At 43.2% G+C, this 21,149-nt stretch overlaps 1 protein-coding gene across 1 annotated transcript in view; it reads right to left on the reverse strand.

Moving 5' to 3' along the window:
- ADAMTS7 (ADAM metallopeptidase with thrombospondin type 1 motif 7) overlaps positions 1-21,149 on the reverse strand; it is a 136,415-nt gene that overhangs the window by 24,457 nt on the left and 90,809 nt on the right. Inside the window, exons 20-23 of the mRNA XM_044979660.1 lie at positions 20,252-20,404; positions 19,281-19,454; positions 17,599-17,745; positions 16,349-16,508 (exon numbers count right to left, since the gene is read on the reverse strand). Coding sequence (XP_044835595.1) covers positions 16,349-16,508; positions 17,599-17,745; positions 19,281-19,454; positions 20,252-20,404 — 634 coding nt within the window. The remainder of the gene's footprint in view (positions 1-16,348; positions 16,509-17,598; positions 17,746-19,280; positions 19,455-20,251; positions 20,405-21,149) is intronic.

Genomic DNA, 21,149 nt, shown 5'->3' on the forward strand with positions numbered 1-21,149 from the left:
AACTTTATTAATGAGCTTACACTGTACAGTGGCTGCAGCCCATAATGTCCCTTTGTTCTCCACTTTTAACACTGAACCCTTCACTCAAATCTGTGACCATTCTGGCAGCATCACTTGTGCCACTAGAGTTCAGGGTCTGTGACTCTTTATTGGAAACCACATTTTTCCATGGTTTAGAACCTGTGTGTATAGATTCAGTTTGGAGAGGCACTGTGCGGACAGCTATGGACATGGGTGAGGAGGTTTAAAAAAAAAGCAATCCCCCAAAAGACCTAACTGAATGTAAATGCAAGTAATCTGGATCAGTTTAAAATGCTGACACATCCTGACTTCTCAGTGGCAAAACCCACTGAGTGAACCTCTGAGTGACACCATCTGCAATACTGATCTCAGCCACAAATTCTGCCCTCTCTTCTTTGAGTGTCCCTGAGAAATCATAGCATGGCAGTTCGGGTAGCTGAGGGTCAGGAGTGACCAGTACGACACCTCTGCCCAGCTGTCTGTACTGAGCAAGCCTAGGCCCCGGTCCTGCACCCAGGGAGGCCAATGGGACTCTGCACTAGCCCAGAGGGCTGTGCTAGCACACCTGTTTGCACGATCAGGGTCACAGCAATGTACCATATGCATTGAGTTGATACTGAACTGAAACCTGTGTCCAGAACAGATGTTCACTGGTAGGAGTGAATGAGTTAATCAACAATGTCACTATTATCTGTGCAATATTCTTACTGCTCTGAAAAATCATAGCAAAGGGTCATTTTATCCTGGACAGATGAGGTATGAACAAAAGGAATCACACACACAATGACTATGCATCTCCTGGCATTCACTGTGGCATGAGGACACGCTCCTCTGTTTATCCCTGGTCATTTTGCTTGAATATAAAGTAGCTGTTGCCTTTGTGTTTCAATCAGCTTTGCCTTCTAGATAAAAGGGCTCCTCTTACTTGGGATTCCTGCCATGGGATCTGTTTCCTAGTTTGCTTCCAAGGCTGTAATAAAACTAGATGCACTGCATAGCTCTTTTCCAATTTTCTGCCTAAGTGTTTGGAGAAATTCTTATCTGATGATAGAGTGGTTAATGTGGCTGAGCTGACCCTCTGCATTGCTCCAGGGCTCAAAAGGGAAGGGCAGAGACACAGCAACCAGCTTTACCGAGGCATTTGCTGGCTCTCTTATCCTGATGGCAGCCTTGTCTATATTCCAAAATCTGCTCCTGCTCTTATCTTCTAGGACCTGTGGTCAGAGAGTGGGACATCCAGATAATAGTTCTGAAAGTCAACAAGAAATTGTGGGGTTTTCATATGAAGACAATGCTCATAGCTGAATGGAAGTTCCCATCCAGCAAAGCAACTGGAAAAGATGAACATCTCTGCACACCCACAGACAGGAATTTTTTGGGCGAGGGGGAGGAATGGATTTTGTGACTGGAAACTGAAAATGCTTCCAGCATTTGCAAACTGAAATTTTCCATTTACCCACGGACAGCTGCACTGTGGGTGTTTTTCTACCGCCCTCTCCAAAAATTTAGCTCAATCTAGGGGTGAAAGGCGATTCATTTTTCATGCTGCTGCAGTTCCAAGCATTCTTACAGCAGACACTGCTAGTTACGAGATTACACACAACCTGTGTGTTTTGCCGAACAGTAATACAACTGTAAGTGGACAATGTGCTTAGCCACACAGCTCCTGAACTAGACTTTGACTTGAAAGCGTTTTGAAACAGGTTGGGTAATGACCCATGAACAACCTCTCATGCGTCTCTACTAGCTTTTCCATTGCTTCTTTGGAAGAGAAGCTACCCAGTGTGCACAGCACACAATACCGTAACTGAGTGGAAATCTGGGGATCCTGTCCCAGTGATGGGTGAAGCTCAGAAGGCTTTAGTGACTTGGTGCAGTTGCGGGAGGGAGCTGAACATTCAGATACTTCTTGGAAGCTTTGGACACTTTGGAGGTTTGTTTTCCCTACTTCACTTCCTATAAGTCTCCAACTGGCTCCAGTTGTGAGGTGGGTTTGTGCTGCCATGGAGCAGAACATCGGCCCAGCAATCCTGAGGTAGCATCAGTTCCCACAGAATTTGAACTTTCATTTAAAAATAAATGTAACTTCTAGCCCTTACGGTCATATGAAAACGTTCTGAGTGGATCTGATGCAGAGCTGTTAGACCAACGTAGTGCTTTATGGACGACATTTTATCACCAGAAGCATTTACACTGAGCCCACCATTGCAATATGCTGCCTCTCAACATCACCGAGGGTTGTGGGGAGAAACGAAGGGTATTCTCGTGAAGGCAATGGATTGAGACTCAAAAAATCTTGGTTGAGCTCCTAGCTCTGCCACACATTTCCTGTTTGACTTTGGACCAGTCACTTAATTTCTCTGCACCTCAGGTCCCTACCTGTAAAATGGGGTATTAAATCGTTACTGCCTTGGCGGGGTGCTGTGAGGATAACTCTGTGAAAGTGTGTGTGGTTCTCCAATATGTCAGCTCTGTGGGCCATGTAAGGACACAGATAGATACGATCATCTTTGCCCACAGCTGGATGGGGATTTAAAATTAGAAGCTGTGTTAAAAATAACTTATGCAATCATTAATTAATTTATACCATGGAGACCGAACAGGATTCTGGCTTTAATTAGTTCTGACTTTCTTTAATTAGAGATAATTAAAAGTGAGATGTTTGTTTATTTTTGATCTCTTTGCTGCCTATTTTAAAAATTAGAATTATGATGTTTTTAACCTTTAAACTCTGTTGAATTTATTTGCATTTTTATGGCCAACATAAACATAGTCACTTAAAGAGAAATAAATGATTTTGCTGATATCATGGGAGCTTATTTTACAGAAACATTCTCTATGTTCTTCTAACAGACACAGAAATGTTGCAGCCTTTATGACTCCTGTTCTGTAAAAGCTCCTTAAAGTCAAAAAGGAGAATACAAGTTTATGTTCATGCCTTCTACCTGTGGATTTACACAGCTCTCACTTCCTGCCACGTGAAGGTTTTGTTACTCATCATAGTTTGGCAGGAAATGTTTGTGTTTCCCATTGATGTTTCCTGCCCTGAGCTATATTAAACATTCATATCGTTTTTAACGAAGAACTTTAGGGTTTTTTTTTTTAAATAGACATTTGTGTGTTGAAGATGTACCCAAATGGTTATTCTGGTAAATCCATGGCTATATAGTTCAGTATTTATATGGCCCTCACCATAGTAGTCCAGCCAGTCTCACTTTCTCTTTGTTTGTTCAAATAACACAAACATTTTCTTACTACTATTACTAATTGAATGTAACTGAACATTCCTTAAGTGTTAAAGTACCTTATAGCACTACAGACTGTACAGACAGGGATCACCTGTCACTAACATGCAGCCACCTGTGAGGTGGAACGTGCCAGTGATTATAACCCTGCCAGCAACACTACATGACAATCAAGGGACAGGAAGTAAAGAATAATTCTTTGTGATTGTGTTTAATTGAAGCAACATGGGACTTTCAGAAAACAGAATGGCATTGTTATCCCTATGGAATCTGGACAGAAAACCTCTGCTATTGGTTTTAATTACAAGAAATCATCAGGCCCATTGGTTTGTTTCATATGAAAGATCTGATTCAAATCCCATTAGTCAACAGAAAGACTCCCATTAACTTCACTGGGTTTAGGATCAGGACCTCAGAGGAAGACTGCCAGCTAATTACATCACAAACACCACTTAGAATCATAGAAGATTAGGGTTGGAAGAGACCGCTGCCAACTTGCTGAGGGTGCAAACCATCCCATCATCCAGATAATTAATGTTTAACAAAACCTGCCCGAGGACCAACCTTTGGCACACTCCGCTTGATACTGGCTGCCAACTAGACATCGAGCTGTTGATCACTACCCGTTGAGCCCGATGATCTAGCCAGCTTTCTATCCACCTTATAGTCCATTCATCCAATCCATACTTTTTTAACTTGCTGGCAAAAATACTGTGGGAGACCATATCAAAAGCTTTGCTAAAATCAAGGTATATCACAAATATAGATCTCCGTATCTTCTTTTTCTTTGGACTCCTCCAATCCAATACAGTATTAATCAGGTCCAAAGGTACTTATCTAATGAGATTAAGCCTGAGGTAGCATACCGGCCCTGACTTAATGACAAAACTAACCTTAAAAGTATGACGCTACTCTAGTAGCACTTCTCTAGTCTACATTGCATCTACGATGTAAACATGAATTTGAACTTATAATTACATGCAGCAGTAGTGAAACATCATTAGAGTTTCTAAATATATAGAAGTTAATTTTCTAATACAAAAGTTATTGCATCCAACATGAAATAACTTTACTTTGGACCTCTGGAGGTTGCCTAGGGAGCAGGGATCATGACCTGATTACATTCAATATGGACAAGGAGAAGACAGTCCCAACTAGTAATATATATACTTGGTGCTTCAAAGGGGCTAATTTCCCAAAGGTGAAGAAAATTATAAGTGAAATTGACTGGGAGGTAAAATGCAGACAGAAAGATGTGAATGAACATTAGGAGCTCTTTAAGAAGAGTTTATTAGATGGCCAAAAAGCCGTGAGTAAACCATCAAGAAAAAGGGCACCTTTGGCTAAAAGCGTATCCTGATTCAGTGGTGAAGTGAAGATAGCAATTAACAATAAAAAAGCCATATATAACAATTGATAATTGAAATAAAGGGGAAGAGATAGGAATCATTATAAATTTAGAAGTTTATTAAGTCTAGAAAATTGATAAGGGAAGCAAAAGACACCAGGAAAAAATCCAAGGCTAGCAGGATTAAGGACAATAAAAAGGAGGGTTTTTTTTAAAGTATATTAGGAACAAAAGAAATTCTAGCAATGTTATAGGCCAATTACTAGATGGAGATGGTAAAATTATTAATAATGATGCAGAAAAGGCAGAATTGTTCAATAAATATTTCTGTTCTGTTACTGGAAGAAAGCAGGATTATGTGCCTGTATCACATGAAGATAATGAAGTACTTTCCAGTCCATTAGTAACTAAGGAAGATGTTAAACTGTATCTAGTAAGGATAAAGATTTTTAAATGCAACAGGCCTGTATAACTTGCACCTCAGTCCTAAAAGAGCTGGCGGAGGTGATCTCTGGCTCTCTGATGTTCATTTTTTATAAATCTTAGAATATCAGGAAATTCCAGAAAATTGGAAGAGTGCTAAAGTTGTGCCAATATTTACAAAGGGCAAGCAGGCTGGTTACCCTGACATCAATCAGTGGGAAAGATGATCAATTAATAAAGAATTAAAGGATAGGAATATAATTAATGCCAGTCAACATGGTTTTATGGAAAATAGGTCTTATCAAAAAACCTGATTTCATTCTTTGATGAGATTACAAGTTTGGTTGCTAAAGGTCACAGAGCAGAAGTAATATATTGAGACATTTGTACGGCATTTGAACAAGTACCACACAACATCCAGATTTAAAAAAATTAGCACTATACAATATCAATAAAGGACTGGCTAAGAATAAGAACTGGCTAACGGAGAGATCTTAAAGTAGAAGTCGGTGGGGATCATTGCCGCATGGGAGTCTTTCTAGTGGGGTTCCACAGGGATTGATACTAGGTCCAATGCTCTTCAATGGTTCCATCACTGCTAACATTTGCAGTGACACAAAAATTGGCAGAGAGGTAATTAAGGACGACAGGCTACTCATGCAGAATGATCTAGATCGCTTGGTCAGCAGGGCAAGTTCAAACAAAATGTGTTTTAATTGCACAGCTAATTGCAGTGTTATCCATCTAAGAAGAAGGAATGCAGGCCTGGCCTACAGAATGGGGGCGGGGGCGCTGTTTCCTGGAAAGCAGTGACTCTGACAAGGATTTAGGGGGTCATAGTGGACAAACAGCTCAACATGGGCTCCCAGTGCGATGCTGTGACAGAAAGGGATAATGCGATCCTTGGATGTCTAAGCAGGGGAGTAGTGAGTAGCAGTATAGAGGTGACTATCTCTGCATAGGGCGTTGGTGAGAGACTACAATACTGCATATGGTTCTGGTGTCCACATTTTTAAAAGGATGTTGAAAAATTGGAGGGGCTGCAGGAAAAAGCCATAAACGTGATTGGAAGGCTGGAGAAAATGGCGGACAGTGAGAGACTTAAAGAGCTCAATCTATTTAGCTTATCAAACAGAAGACTGAGAGGAAATACGATTGCAGGGTATAAGTACCTTCACAGGGAGAAACTTAATGGGTACTAAAGAGTCTTTAACGTAGTTGAGAAAGGCATAAAAAGAACTCATGGCTGGAAGCTGAAGCCAGACAATTCAATTTGGAAATAAGACACATAATTTTACCAGTGAGGGTGATAAACCACTGGAACAAACTAGGAAGGGCAGTGGTGAATTCTCCATCTCTTGATATCTTCAGATCAAGACTGGATGCCTTTCTGGAAGGATACGCTTTAGCCAAACAGCAGTTATTTGTGTCAATACAAGGGCAACAGGTGAAATTTAAAAGTCTTTGATACACAGCAGGTCAGACTAGATGATCTAATGGTCTCTTGTAGCCTTAACTCTATGAATATGAGTTAAGGTTGCAACTAACTCTGATCTCAGCAAATTAAATGAGTGGTTCACATTGCTTTGATTGCTTTTTCTGGATTGCATGATCTGGAGAAAGGGGTAAACAGTGAGGTGGCAAAGTTTGCAGATGATACTAAACTGCTCAAGATAGTTAAGACCAAAGCAGACTGTGAAGAACTTCAAAAAGATCTCACAAAACTAAGTGATTGGGCAACAAAATGTCAAATGAAATTTAATGTGGATAAATGTAAAGTAATGCACATTGGAAAAAATAACCCCAACTATACATACAATATGCTGGGGGCTAATTTAGCTACAACGAGTCAGGAAAAAGATCTTGGAGTCATCGTGGATAGTTCTCTGAAGATGTCCACGCAGTGTGCAGAGGCGGTCAAAAAAGCAAACAGGATGTTAGGAATCATTAAAAAGGGGATAGAGAATAAGACTGAGCATATATTATTGCCCTTATATAAATCGATGGTACACCCACATCTTGAATACTGCATACAGATGTGGTCTCATCTCAGAAAAGATATACTGGCACTAGAAAAGGTTCAGAAAAGGGCTACTAAAATGATTAGGGGTTTGGAGAGGGTCCCATATGAGGAAAGATTAAAGAGGCTAGAACTCTTCAGCTTGGAAAAGAGGAGACTAAGGGGGGATATGATAGAGGTATATAAAATCATGAGTGATGTGGAGAAAGTGGATAAGGAAAAGTTATTTACTTATTCCCATAATACAAGAACTAGGGGTCACCAAATGAAATTAATAGGCAGCAGGTTTAAAACAAATAAAAGGAAGTTCTTCTTTGTGCAGCGCACAGTCAGCTTGTGGAACTCCTTGCCTGAGGAGGTTGTGAAGGCTAGGACTATAACAGCATTTAAAAGGGAACTGGATAAATTCATGGTGGTTAAGTCCATAAATGGCTATTAGCCAGGATGGGTAAGGAATGGTGTCCCTAGCCTCTGCTTGTCAGAGGATGGAGATGGATGGCAGGAGAGAGATCACTTGATCATTGCCTGTTAGGTTCACTCCCTCTGGGGCATCAGGCATTGGCCACTGTCGGTAGACAGATACTGGGCTAGATGGACCTTTGGTCTGACCCGGTACGGCCGTTCTTATGTTCTTATGTTCTTATGCATGTAAGCAACTCCACCAACTACTGAAAATGTAAAAATGGGCGAGGTTACTTCTCGGGTTGTCTAGTTTCACCAGGGATTTTCTTTGCTGAAGAGACGATAAATACGGGTCTAGTGGAGGCTGAGACTCTTTGTGTCTTTTGTTTGCTATTTCTAATGTTTTTTGGTTTTTGTTTGTTTTGCAGTCCCTTCTGCATCCCCAGAGATAGCAGCAGCCTGTGAGCAGTCATTTGGACTGCAGTGTAGCCTCCCATTTACAACATAGACCGAATGCACCCTTCAGCTGAACTTCTCAACTCTAGTCACAAGTAGCAGCTATCACTACTACAGCTTGCACTGGATCTAGCTTTTAATACATTCTTTGTTAAACAAAACTCTGAAGGGTTTAATGTTTCTTTCTGGGCAGACAAAAAACTCTTTTCCAGACACATTAAAGTGATAAGAATGACTAATATTTAACATGCGATTATCAGTGACATCTAATCCTCTTGTTATGTTGCTTTTGCTTTTCAGCAACGTTAACCCTCGCAGCCCCAGAGAGATTTCCAGCAGATAGGAGATTGTCTGGTACCAAGGCACATGTATATGTTTCTCTGACAGAAGGTGAAAGGAGCAAGGAATAAACAAAATGCCTGTTACATAAAAGGGCATTATGCCTGCAGCCAAGGTAAGTAAATAAAGCCAATAAATAGTCTGCATTGTTCAGGTTAGAGACAGAAATGTCCAGGGCTAGTCCAACATCTCCAGGGATCAGTGCAGGATTGTGCTTGACAGGACATTTTCTAGTGCTTAGTCCAGGTTTGTTTTAGCCATTTCAAGTGATGGGACATCACCGCTAAATTGAGTGTCTGTTTCACCATCTAACAGATCTTCAGCAAGTTTTCTTTTGATATTCAGTTCCAACTTCCCTTCTCATCCTATGACTTCTAGTTCTATCTCTTTGTACCACACTAAACAGTTTCCCTCCATCCTTGGGGCTACTTTCAAACCAGTTTTACCCTGGTGAAACACTAGTGCCTTCAGTGGAGTTACTCCAGATTTGCATTGCTGAGAGGACAATCTGCCTGTTGCTGTTTGCACTCATCAGACATTTGTAGCTGGTTTTCACGTTCCCACTTAGTTGTTACTGTTTAGCTCTTGTGCAAAGCACTCCTTCCAGCCTCCTAATAATGTTTAATGATCTTTGAACTCCTTCCAATTTCTCTACATCTATTTACCCGGAACCGAATGCAATAGTCCATGTGCTGGCTGTCTCCCAGATTATCCTAGAAAGAACTTATCTCTATCCTGCTTTATGCCATTGATACCTGTATGCTGTAGCCACTATCCAGTTGGTCTCTCTTCTCACCATACTGCATTGTAAACCTGTAGCTAATTTACGGCCCACTATCACACTTAGATCTCTTTCTGCATTACTGCTTTTCAGATTTCTGGCTCCCACTGATTGTCTGCATTGCAGCTGATATTTCTCCAGCTATTACTAAGCCGACTATCATACTGTTATTTCCTGTCTTTCTTTCTATTCACTTTATTACATCTCTGTCCTCGCTTCTATTTGTATCACCTCCTGATTAACTTCCATGAATTTCATTAACACTCTGCTAGTCCCTAGAGCTGTAAGGTTTTCTGTTTATCATTACCTTTGTATGTGGCACATCAGCCAGTTTGAAATCCATGTGACAGTGCTCCTTTCCGAGCCAAATTGATTTAATGTTGCAAATAAGATTTCATGAGACATCGGATCAAATGTTTTCCTTGGTTTCTGTATATAACATCTAATGAATTCCCTTCATTTACTAACTTTGAATTTTTATCAGAAAAGCAATTAAATTTGTCTGGTCTGATTAGGTCTTGATAAACTCATGCTGCTCACTCCAGTGTTTCTATTATCCTCTAATAAACGCACACATCTTAATAGTTTGATGAGGAGTTAAAATGAGTTGTAGTTGACAAGATAATTTCTTTCCTTTTCCTCAACATCAAAACCACATTTGTCTTTTTCCAATCACCTCGTACATCCCAAGTGTTTACAAATAATTATTTTGTATTACTCATATTGCTGTGGTGCCCAGAAGGCTCCAATCAGTATCAAGATGCTATTGTACAACACAGATCTAAGGGGTAGAATCTGATGCTGTTGCTTAGAGCAATGGCCTTCAACCTTCCCAGACCACTGGACCCCTTTCAGGAGGCTGATTTGTCCTGCGTACCCAAGTTTCACCTCGCTTAAAAATGACTTGCGTACAAAATCAAACATAAAAATACAAAAGCATCACAGCACACTCTTACTCAAAAATTGCTGACTTTCTCATTTTTAACCATATAATTATAAAATAAATCAACTGGAATATAAATATTGTCCTTACATTTCAGTGTATAGTATATAGAGCAGTATAAACAAGTCATTGTCTGTATGAAATTTTAGTTTGTACTGACTTGGCTAGTGCTTTTTATGTAGCCTGTTGTAAATCTAGGCAAATATCTAGCTGAGTTGATGTATCCCCTGGAAGACCTCTGTGTACCCCCAGGGTATGCGTACCCCTGGTTGAGAACCACTGGTTTAGAGTGCATAGCACTTTATTCCACGAGTAATCCCACCATGGCTGGCTCCAGGGTTTTTGCCACCCCAAGCAGGGGAGAAAAAAAAAGGGCCCTATTGTGATCTGCAGCTCTACCGCTGCCGTTTCAGTCTTTGGCAGCAATTCGGCGGCTGGTCCTTCGCTCCGAGAGGGAGTGAGGGACCTGCCGCCGAAGACTCAGACATGCCGCCCCTCACCGTCGGCCACCCCAAGCAGCTGCTTGCTGGGCTGGTGCCTGGAGCTGGCCCTGAATCCCACTAAGTGAACTGTGTTGCTTCACTGGGTCTGGCCCTAAGACGACAAGTGACAGGGAAAGAAAACACTAAAATATGCGCAATGTGTATGCACAATTTTTATGTGCAAATATACTCAGTGGTATAAACCAATGCAGCTTCGTCGAAGCCACTAGAGCTACATTGATTCCCACCAGCTGAGGATCTGACCCATACATTTCTCCTGGTGTTGCCTGCAGCCTAGCCATCACTTGTTGGCTGATTTCTTGCCGCCATTGCAGCAGAACTCCTGAGAAGGTTTTAAAGGAGGAGAGAGCCCTGCTGCCCTTTGCATGGTTCCATGCACAAGGGGTGGTGTGGAAGAAGGCACAAGGCAGTTGGGACAGTGGGCAGGAGGGTGTTTGAGGCTGGGACTGTTGGCAGTGTGGAGAAAAGAGAGGTAAGGTCACAAGACAGTAGTGAGAGGGAGAGCCGCCAAGGGCCTCAATGGTGAGGAAAGAAGCCTAAACTTGAAATGGCAGCCGTGAAGGGAGGGTTCACTGACTCAGAAATGACTTCTCAGTCTATCCTGAGATTGTGCTCAGCTTTGAGAATCATCCTACTTGGTGCCAGTTACACCCACGACAGATCACGGTCGTCATTGTTGAGAGTGGGGGACATTGTGATTTACAAGGCAGTAAAGGTTATAATGTGGTCATGTGTGATCAACCACTGCAAGAACAGCATGTGAGATTCCTCCGAGCCTGTCAGGGACATAAGCAAAGAGGGCTCCCAACTCACTGTATCAGTGACGCAGCAATATTTAAACTGGCCTAAGTGGGGTCAGAGGGTTTGCAGCCACTTCTCCCCTCCTCTGCATAGTCCATTTCCTTTCACTCATGGTAACTGCATGTCCTCAATGGCAATAATATATGTGACTTAGAGCAAGCGGGCGTTTTGGACTTTGCAAAGCTGCTGCAGAGCCAGCTGTCAGATGCTACCTAAGCACAGTGAGCAAGGGGCATTGTCCCTTCACACCGTCACAGCTTCAGCAGGTTTTGAAGGGCACGAGCATCAAGGTATCTCTGACCAGAGTGCGTCACACAACACAATGCTACACTGCCTGCTGAGCTGCCCCCAGGACACTTTGCAAGCTTCTTCTGAGTCCAGTCACTTAACTCTGCCTGCAAACTCCATCAGAGTCTGTTAGGAACCTAGCCATGGCCATGAAATGCCATGGCTCTGAACCACTGCTGCATGAGGGAGTGACGGCTGTTTACGAACGGTGGATGTTCTCTTACTGAACCAAAATGAAAAGAAAATGTGCATCAAAAGAGTCTAGGGAAGAAATGACTTCTTTAGGGCTCTCTCACGTCAGCGTGTCTGTATTTGGACAGGCTGTTTTCACAAATAGGTTAGGTGACTGCCCTGTTCTCAGAATCTGCAGCATGGATTCTTGATTTTGTGTGGGAAGCACAGTCTCAATAAGTTACAGTTGTTTGCACTACTGGATTGAAATAAAGTTCGGAGTCTGTGCAATGGATCACAGAAAAATAATTGCCTACTGCCTCCTATTTAACTCGGGCAGGTGGATTAACATGGTTGGATTGCTTTCAATTTTTGACCTACTTTAAAATGATGAAAGTTTAAGGATTTTTCTTGTTTGCGTCTTGGGGAAGGATGGGCGCCCGCAGGCACGCCTGTGGGAGATCCTCCGCAGGCAAGCCGCCGGAGGCAGCCTGCCAGCTGCGCTTGGGGCAGCAAAATCCCTAGAGCTGCCCCCGCCCGTCGAAATGCCTGTATTGTAACCACGACCACTGAAACCTCATTAGCCAGCTTTGCACTCCACCCAGTTTCCTAGTTGCATCCCTAATCAGTGTGATCTGGGTCTAAATTCCAGACTGTTTATTAACCCTTTTGTGGTTTAAATTCAGTCTGGGTGAAGGGAGAATGTGAAGGGCATGAAAGAGCGATGCCACCAGCCTGGCCCAAGGACCCCATGCAGCCCATAGGCTTGGCACAGCTGTAACCCATGCCAGTTAAAGGTTCTTTTAAATGGTTTATCGTACCACTGACACTGGTTACCAGATCCACTGCTGGCTGGATGCGATGGGCTAGATTATGGCATTGACACTCCCACTGTCCTAGGAAAGGAGCATTGTGGAGATCCCCCGAAGCATGAGAAATTTCCCCACCTTGTGTGCATGAATTTGAACCATGAAAGGGTTAATAAGTCCTTCTTGTGCAGCCTTCACCCTGCAAGGATCATTGTGACCTGTCCTTTAATCAAGGAAACACGTGTAGCAGGGGGCCATTTGTTAAAGGGCCCTTACACCGCTGTGGCCCTTTGGCACACATTTCTCACTCTATGCCTCTGGCATGAGGCTTTCCTAGGCTTACAGAAATACAATCCTATTACCACGGGGAAGCTACTCATCCAAATATGTATCAGTGCAGAGATATTTTGAGCCTATTTATCACTGCTATTCATCATGAGAACAAAGGGAGGAAAAGGAAGAGAACAATCATTGTATATTGCCATATGATTTTCCATCCACAAGGACTATCAATTGCCTGAGGTTTCATATTGGCAACATGTCTCTCTCTGCTGTTTTCCTTTTTAATGACGTGAAACCTCTGAATACCCTGATTTGGACCTATGTGCATGTCAGCTGCTTGCCTTGCCTTCCCCACGGTAGATATTGCTTGGTGCCATTATAAAACAAGTCCAGTCGAGGACCCTGCAGACCTACACCCCCATCGGCTAGGCTATTCAGACGTAGAGAGCTGAAAAACACATGTTATCCACACACACTGTTTAAAAATGTGCCAAATCTATGGCCATGCAATTTCACAGCGAAAGGACTAAAACTTAGCTGAAAACTCTTTGTATTAAAAACCTGCCTTGAGTCAAGGGTGGTGAACCAGGCGAAAGGGATGTTCCAGCTGCCCCAGGCTTGCTGAGGAGGTGTGAGCGATCTGCTATCAATGCTCTGCATTGTATTATTTTAAAGGCAAGACTGTCATCTCCTATTGCGTTAGCATCCTTCAGAAAGTTATGTTAATTTCACAGATGACAGCCCCCCCACCCCTGCAAACTGGGCAAAACTCCTCCATGCACAACCTTTTCCTGGCCAGTGCAGGGATCTGAAAGGGGACTAAACATTTCCCCCTAACATGAAATGGTTCAAGTGTCACACTATGAGGAAGGGGACAGGGAAAGAGAATAAAATATCAGGGGTTAATGAAGGTCCTAAAATACATTAAAGCCATGCGTAAAACGAGTTAGAGCTGCTCCTTATCAATGTAATAAAGGAATATAGCTTGGAAAGGCCCCAGTTCTCAGCCCATCAACCTGCCAGAGTAGCTGGGCTGGCTTCTGGGTAGCACTGAAGGGCTGGGGGAAAGAAACAACCCCCTTCCCTTCCCTATCTCACTGCTGGTCTGCAGCTCTGATGCTGCAGCAGCATGCCCCCTCGGCAGGGCAGGAAGGTCTATGCAGCATCTGAGCCAATAGCACGGCCCCATGTACATTGCTACCTGGCAGCCGCTGCTCTGCGGATGTCCATGCCACAGGGATGCATACACCTCCCTCTTTATATCACTCCCATCCCAGGTAGCAGAACTGTGTTGACTCCACTTTGCCAGGCAACACTCTGCATAGCCATGGTGGAGACAGGGCAGGATTTCCCCCTAAAAGATTAGGTTTGCCCACTGTCTTTCAGCTTACCACCCATGATCTGCTCCCTCCAGTTAGTTACCTTGAGGGGTTCACGAGTGAAATGTGAGGTTGGGATAACACAAAAAATGGGAGGCTTTAAGTTCTGTTAGAAACAATATTTACATTGACTGAACCCAGAAAACGCAGCGTGTTCCGATGCGGTTTGCAGTCCTCTTCAGAGCTTAGTAAGGGGCAAAGGGACCATAAATCCAAGGACGTGCATGCCATTTAAACAGTATTTACCAACAGTGTGAAATGATGCAGCACTGTATTTCCCTGTAGTTATGATAGGAAATAGCTGTGGGATCTCAGATCCTGTGGGCAAATGTTGAGTTTTTATCTAGTTACTGGTTTGTTCAATTTAGCTGGCTGGTACAGTATGAGCTCTGGGATGTTTCCAATCTCTACGGGAGATATGGTAATTGCATTATTGCACAGATGTGCCAAGTCCCGCACTGTAAACCTGGAACTTACTTCACTCCTTCATAAACTCAGTATTGAGGGGACTTCTCCTGTATGGCAGGACAATTATGTAAATCAATACGGCAAGTTCACTGCACAGATGTTTAGGAGGCCTGAGAACCTGAAAGTTCATTCTGTCTTTTCAGACGACACCCTGCGCATTGTGCATGATTCATATCTGAAGTGGCATAATAAATCTTCGCCATGCAATGCTTGGCTCCTCACTGAGTGGGTGGAACTGCAGGCTGACAAATGTTTATAACATATGAACTAGTTGTGTTTATTTTACACACTAGCCAGCCCCAATGAGAGGATGAGGAAAGCGAATGAGACGGCTGGGTGGGGGCATGGATGTTCAGATCAAAAGCTTCAATCTGTTTTTTTCCCCCCAAGTAAATTCAAATTTCTTTGCTACATTTGCTCAGAATTAAATACTCCATCTCAGAAACAGAGAATAAGGGGCCTGATCCAAGATCCATTAAAGTCAATAAGGGGCTTTTAATTGGTGCTGTCCTAACTGCTCTTACTGACGTCCCTGGTAAATCTCATTTTGACTTCAATCAGAGCAGAGTTAGTCCAGTGCTGAGCACTGTTGAAAATCCCACCTGTACAGTATAGTACAATGTCTATCCTGCTATTTAATAAGGCTGAGATGAAAATGTGATAACCTCATGCAACATCTGCTCTGCAGCTAGCCAGACATTTTCAAGTCCAGTAAAACCATGTTTTCTTGTAAAGCTATTTCTAAATTCCGACGTGTGTTGGACATTGTGTAAAGCACAATGCTGCATCACAAGGGCAACCTTGCAAAGGCAGGGCCGCCCAGAGGATTCAGGGGGCCCGGGGCAAAGCAATTTCAGGGGCCCCTTCCATAAAAAAAAGTTGCAATACTATAGAATCCTGTATTCTCGTGGGGGCCCCTGTGGGGGGCCCGGGGCCTGGGGCAAATTGCCCCACTTGCCCCCGCCCCCATGGGCGGCCCTGTGCAAAGGGCTCATAGAAATACCATTGGCTCTAAGGCTGAACAGCGGCACTGACATTATCTATGCTTAACTGGAAAGGCCAGATCTGCAGTTGGTGTAAATCAGCATAGCTCCATTGAAGGCAAGGAAGCTACTGATTTATACAAGCTGAAGATATGGCCCAGCTTCTGTGTATTGTGGCTGCTACGATATCTTTATTTACCCCAGGTGAACCCACTGGTACAAGTCTGAGTATGGTTAAATTTAATCTACTGTCAACCTTTAGACAGGTTCTAATAATAATTCTAAGTCGTGATGACAAAATATGTTTTATTGCAACTTTCCTAAATGGGCTCCACACTGTGTGTGATTCCAATTGGTTTTAGCTGTGGCATCATTACAGGGTTTGCATTAGAATACAGAAGTGATTTAATGCAAATATTTATTCTGAATGCAATCCTCCACTTTAGAGTTTCTTAACTGAAAGCAAAGTTCAATTGTCTACAGTTCCCTTAGATCAGAACCAAACCTCAGCAGAGTTCATGAAATGCAGAATTTCTACACTGGAAAGCCTTGCACAAGCCCTTGTGCAGCTCGACTCACTCAAAGAGACAAATATGTAATGTTAATTTCACTGGAAAGACGTAGCCCTGAATTCTGTGCTAAGTTTTTGAAGCCATATGACCTTGCATTAGTTATTAAACACTTACTTGACTCGCTATTGTCACAGTCCTGGGGATTGCACTTCTGGGTGTTTTCTGGCCACTGTTCGTGGTCACACAGGCTACTGTCTTCTTCAGCTTCACCAGTTTTTGTGTTCATGCACTTCACCTGTCGCCGCTGGATGCCACCACCACAGGTAGCTGTGCACTGCAGAAAGTTAATTAGCTGGGATATAATCAACTGCATCCAGAATTAAGGTTTATTTTTTATATGTTGCTGCTAGAGTTGAGACTTCACTTAAATATCTACACTCTACATCGCTAGTCACATGTTTAAAGTGGCACCCGAGCAAAATTCCTACCCTGTCATTGTAGAACTTATTTCTCTTTTATCCTCTGCTCCAGTTAGTTCTGTTTCTATGGGATACAAAGGCATTTCTATTGTACATAACCCACAGTTTATCTGGTGCTGCTGCGCTCATTAGCTTCCGCTAAGTGAACAGACCGCTATTAATTCTGCTGACTGAGGAGGTGGGAGGCTTCTTGTTTGGCTGAACATGAGGCACGGTTAGCAACATACGTCCATTAACCTTCATTGTCTTCAGAGCTGGCCTGGCTTGTCCAGTTTTTATAATGTATCTGGTCAAAACAGGACTTCTTTAGAAACAGAGTCTCCCGCCCCGCCCCCAGCATGCCTTTTCTCAGCACAGCTAGTCAATGAGAAACTCTGTAGTGTGGTTTATTTTTGTCAATATTCTGTACAATTTATTGAAACTGAGTCACTCACAATACGTCTCCATTCACGCCTCAGATATATGGACATGGAATGGGACATTGGTCTGCACTGAAAAGTTTTACCATCATAACTATGTCAGTTAGGGGGGTGATTTTTTTTGCCGACATCGTTATATTGGGAAAAGCCCTAGTATAGACACAGTTATAGTGGTGTAAGGTGATTTATACCAGCATCATTTATTTCATTTTGCCAAACCAAAATAAGCTAGACTGGTAGAAGCACTTTTATACAGCTACACTAGGGGTTTTTGCTGCTTTAACTATGCCAGGATAGTTAAAGCGGCAAAATGTTTGTGTAGACAAGGCCTTATAAACTCTACTATCAATTGTGTGGGCTTGATTGCAGAAACCCATGTTATAGACCAGGTAGTATAGCAGGTGTAGGCTTATCTGAGTCACAGTTAAGTCCCTGGAAAACTGCTGTTCAAAAATAATACACGTGATTAATTCCCAAGAGAAATTCAGCTGCAGGAGACATTTATTTCCCTTAAACATTTGCTCACCTCTCCCCATGACCCCACTACCCATTTGGTACATGGGTGAGTGTTGCAGGGTCTCGTGTTATTTGGCCTTAGCATTTCATCACACCGTCCGAATTCTGGACACGTAACTAAACGCTCCTGCTCACCGCTGCCGCATGACTCAGAGCACTAAGGAGAAACAAACAAACCATCAAATTGGAATCAGTCTGGAGTAACAGAAAGGGAAAAACACCCCACTTACTTGTTTCTTATGGAATTACAGTGTGAAGTGGCCCTAAGAAAAATTTGCCTCCAGTGTTGAATGCCCATTTTTCTGATTATAACTATTGACTGCGGGTGGTTTCAGTTGTGGAAGTGAGGATACTAAACTGATTTGAAGTTTAACTCTTAGGCACACACAGCTTTGTAAGAATACAGCAGATTTCAGCTAATAGACATTTACTACTTCCTCGATCCAAATACTTAGAGGGTCAGATTCTGCCCACAGCAAAGGTCACACAATACTCCCACTGACTTCTCATCAACGAGAGTCGCACAAGCCGAACTGAGTGTGGAATGTGGCCTACCAGCTGTCTAGTACTACTGTGTACTTCTTAAATAATAGCCAGTATACGCTGCACTATGAGGCTAAGCAAAAGTAAAAGCCAGCGAAATGTATTTGCAGGGAAGGGAATGAAAAATAAGTGCTGATGTGAAACACCACATCACAAACCAGACAAAAAAATATATTTACTGGATATACAGATAAGAAAATGAATGGGGCGTCTAGTGATAAATGGATCCAAGTTAGGAAGATATTTGACTGGGAGAGTGTAGAGTAAACAATAGATTTCAAGGCCTTCAGATTCCTTTATTTAGCTGACAGGCTACTTTTAAAGCTGAAGGCAAAAATGAACACGGAATAAAAGATAATGGGCTAATCCCATGCTGCAGTGTAAGCATGGGGGTTACGAAAGCAGGACTGTGCCAAGCTCAGACTGGCAGGGAAGGAGAAAATCGGTGAAGAAATAACATTTAATTAACCATTTAAACACTTTTCTGTGAAATCTTCCAACTGAAGATACCCTGGGATGCATCATTTTGTGGCTTCACAAATACCAGAAGTCCCCTTGTAATCCCAGAATGCCTCTCCCCAACGATATCCCAGAATGCCTCATTCAGTGACATCTCCGGTAAACAAAGGAAAAACAGGAAAGGAAAACAGATAAGTCCCAAGCTATTTTGGGGCTGAGCGCCTTCACCAGCCTGTGCAGGGGACCCTCTGGTGGGCACCGCAGATGGCTGGCTTCAGCTGGATTCTCCTACGTCCAACAGGGGTTTGGAACACAGCACCAGCTTTATTAGTCTCCTAGTTTGTGGGGCTATTGATCTGCCTGTGGAAACTTATGGGGGCAAGTGGAAGAGAACATAGACCAGCAGTTGCCTACTGGAATTTCCATTAAAACATTCAACCCGCGTCTGAGATTAACCCAATTTTCATCACAGTTTGGCAGTTCATCATTGAATAGACACTTGATAGTGTTGGGTTATTCGCAAACAGCTGTTAAAACATATTGAAAAGAACTTGGTCCATCTGTGCCTTCATGTATTCCTTACACAGAGGCCTGCTGCATCAGGACCCTCTGAACTCTAGTGACGTTTGGGCCAGGCCCATCTCCGATGATGTACTGCGTGCACCTTCTCTCTCTAGAAATCCCCCTCACCTCTCTCCAGGACGAGATATACCAGTCCAGACAAGGCTTGGTTTGGCAGGGAGTCTGCATTGGGGGCTTGTAGAAAACAGCTTGACAATGAAAGGGCCGCAGAAGCCTCTGTTCTCTGGTGTCAACGCAGTGCACGTCCCGAACCTTCAGTCCCCCTCCGCAGTTCTTGGAGCACTGGGTAAACAATACAATGAGTCATGCCGGTGGAGCGGAGGCAGTAACAGTGTCCAGACATGAATCTCTCTGGCAAAGTGGAGTTTACCCAGATATTAAATAAATGAATTGTCAAGCTCTGTCCTTCATTAACTCTTTCAGTTTTTGCTTTTGGGTCTCTCCGTGATTGTACCTGGCCCAAGCTGGAGAGGGTCCTAAGCACGGCTACCACCACCAGGACTTTCCACTCTCAGAGGATTCTGTTTGCATTTTTAATGGTGACAGCTTTTTGAGGTCATGTCCCCACACCCACAGATCTCGAAAGTTGAGGCCTATTAAAATCATCCCTAGTAATCCTGCCGTTCCAGGAGCGGTCCCTACCATTTATTCTCAATGGGATTGTCCAGTCTAGTTTCAAAAGTCTCACGCTATGAGGGATTCTTGTGAAACTTTCTGAGAGTCTAACACGGCCAAGGTATTTCCCCAATATCCTCCCACAACTCTCCTTATTAGCTTTAGCCCAGGCCTCTTTCGACCACCCTAAGGGATTTCACTCCTACTTTTCCTCACTCCCTTCCAGTCAGAGCTATTATGTTCTCACTTAGTTACTCTTCGCACTCACTGGGTTTCCTAGTTTGGGCTTCAGCCCCAACAGGAATGTTTACACTGCTATTCTTAGCTGCGTGGCCTGAGCCCAGCGTCTCTGAGTCAATTGACCCTGGCTCTGAGACTTGATGGTGTGGATTTTTCTTTGCAGTACAGACGTGCCCAGAGACACCAGTAAAGGGCAAGGAGAAGGGAAGTATATTTATGTTTACCTTACTCCAGTTTCCAATACGCCACGAGGAACATGGTCTCAGGTAACACCTTCGAGCAGGGACAGGTTTATTTGCAGCAACACAATCTTCGTCTTTGCCTGTGCTACAATGCACTGTCCTCCAGCTAGCTCCTAAGCCACAGGTTGTGGAGCACTGGAACACAGTCAGTAACAGAGCAAAAATTAACCCCTGCCTCCACCCACCCCCAGAAACCAAACTCAGCAATCAGGGAGCTACACAGGCAGCAAAGCAAACAACTTGTCTTCATGGGAAAATCCTATGGAATTCGACAGGGGTGAAACCACAAGGATGCAATAAAAATTAAATGGGATTCTGCAGAAATGTGTCTTAAAACCTGCAGGGCCCAATTCACCACTGGATTACTGCAGGTCAGTGGCGTTGCATCACTGTCAATGGAACAGTGAATCACAACCACAGAATGTAACAGAGACTGAAAGCCTTTCTATAGAACATTTAAACCATCCTGAAGAAGGGAATAGAGAACTTTATCCCTGCTAGAGAAGTCTTTGTGCTAGTTTACAATTCCCCAGCGAGATTCTCATTCTTTAATCAATTCCTAGAGGACTTCAGGCTTCCTTGTGTTTTGGGAGGAAGAAGAGTAGGAAAGGAGATCCCCTAGAATAACTTTAGTTGTGTGTGCTCTGGCTAGGAGACTGTGTCCTTTCTTCTCCACTCCAGCTTTGCCTTTTGAAATGCTTTACAGATTTGTGCATTTGACTGTTACTTGGCATTACCCACCACGAGTTTCTAACTGATTAAGAAGTAGCTGCACCTACTGGGCCATGAAGCCACAGGGTAAGTGGGTGCAGCTCCAGGGTCTTTAGTTCACCAGGGGTGGATTTAGTCTGGTTAAGTTTAGAGCTTCATTTAATTAGCA

The sequence above is a fragment of the Mauremys mutica genome, chromosome 11 (genome assembly GCF_020497125.1).
Source record: "Mauremys mutica isolate MM-2020 ecotype Southern chromosome 11, ASM2049712v1, whole genome shotgun sequence".
In the NCBI taxonomy this organism is placed as follows: domain Eukaryota; kingdom Metazoa; phylum Chordata; order Testudines; family Geoemydidae; genus Mauremys; species Mauremys mutica.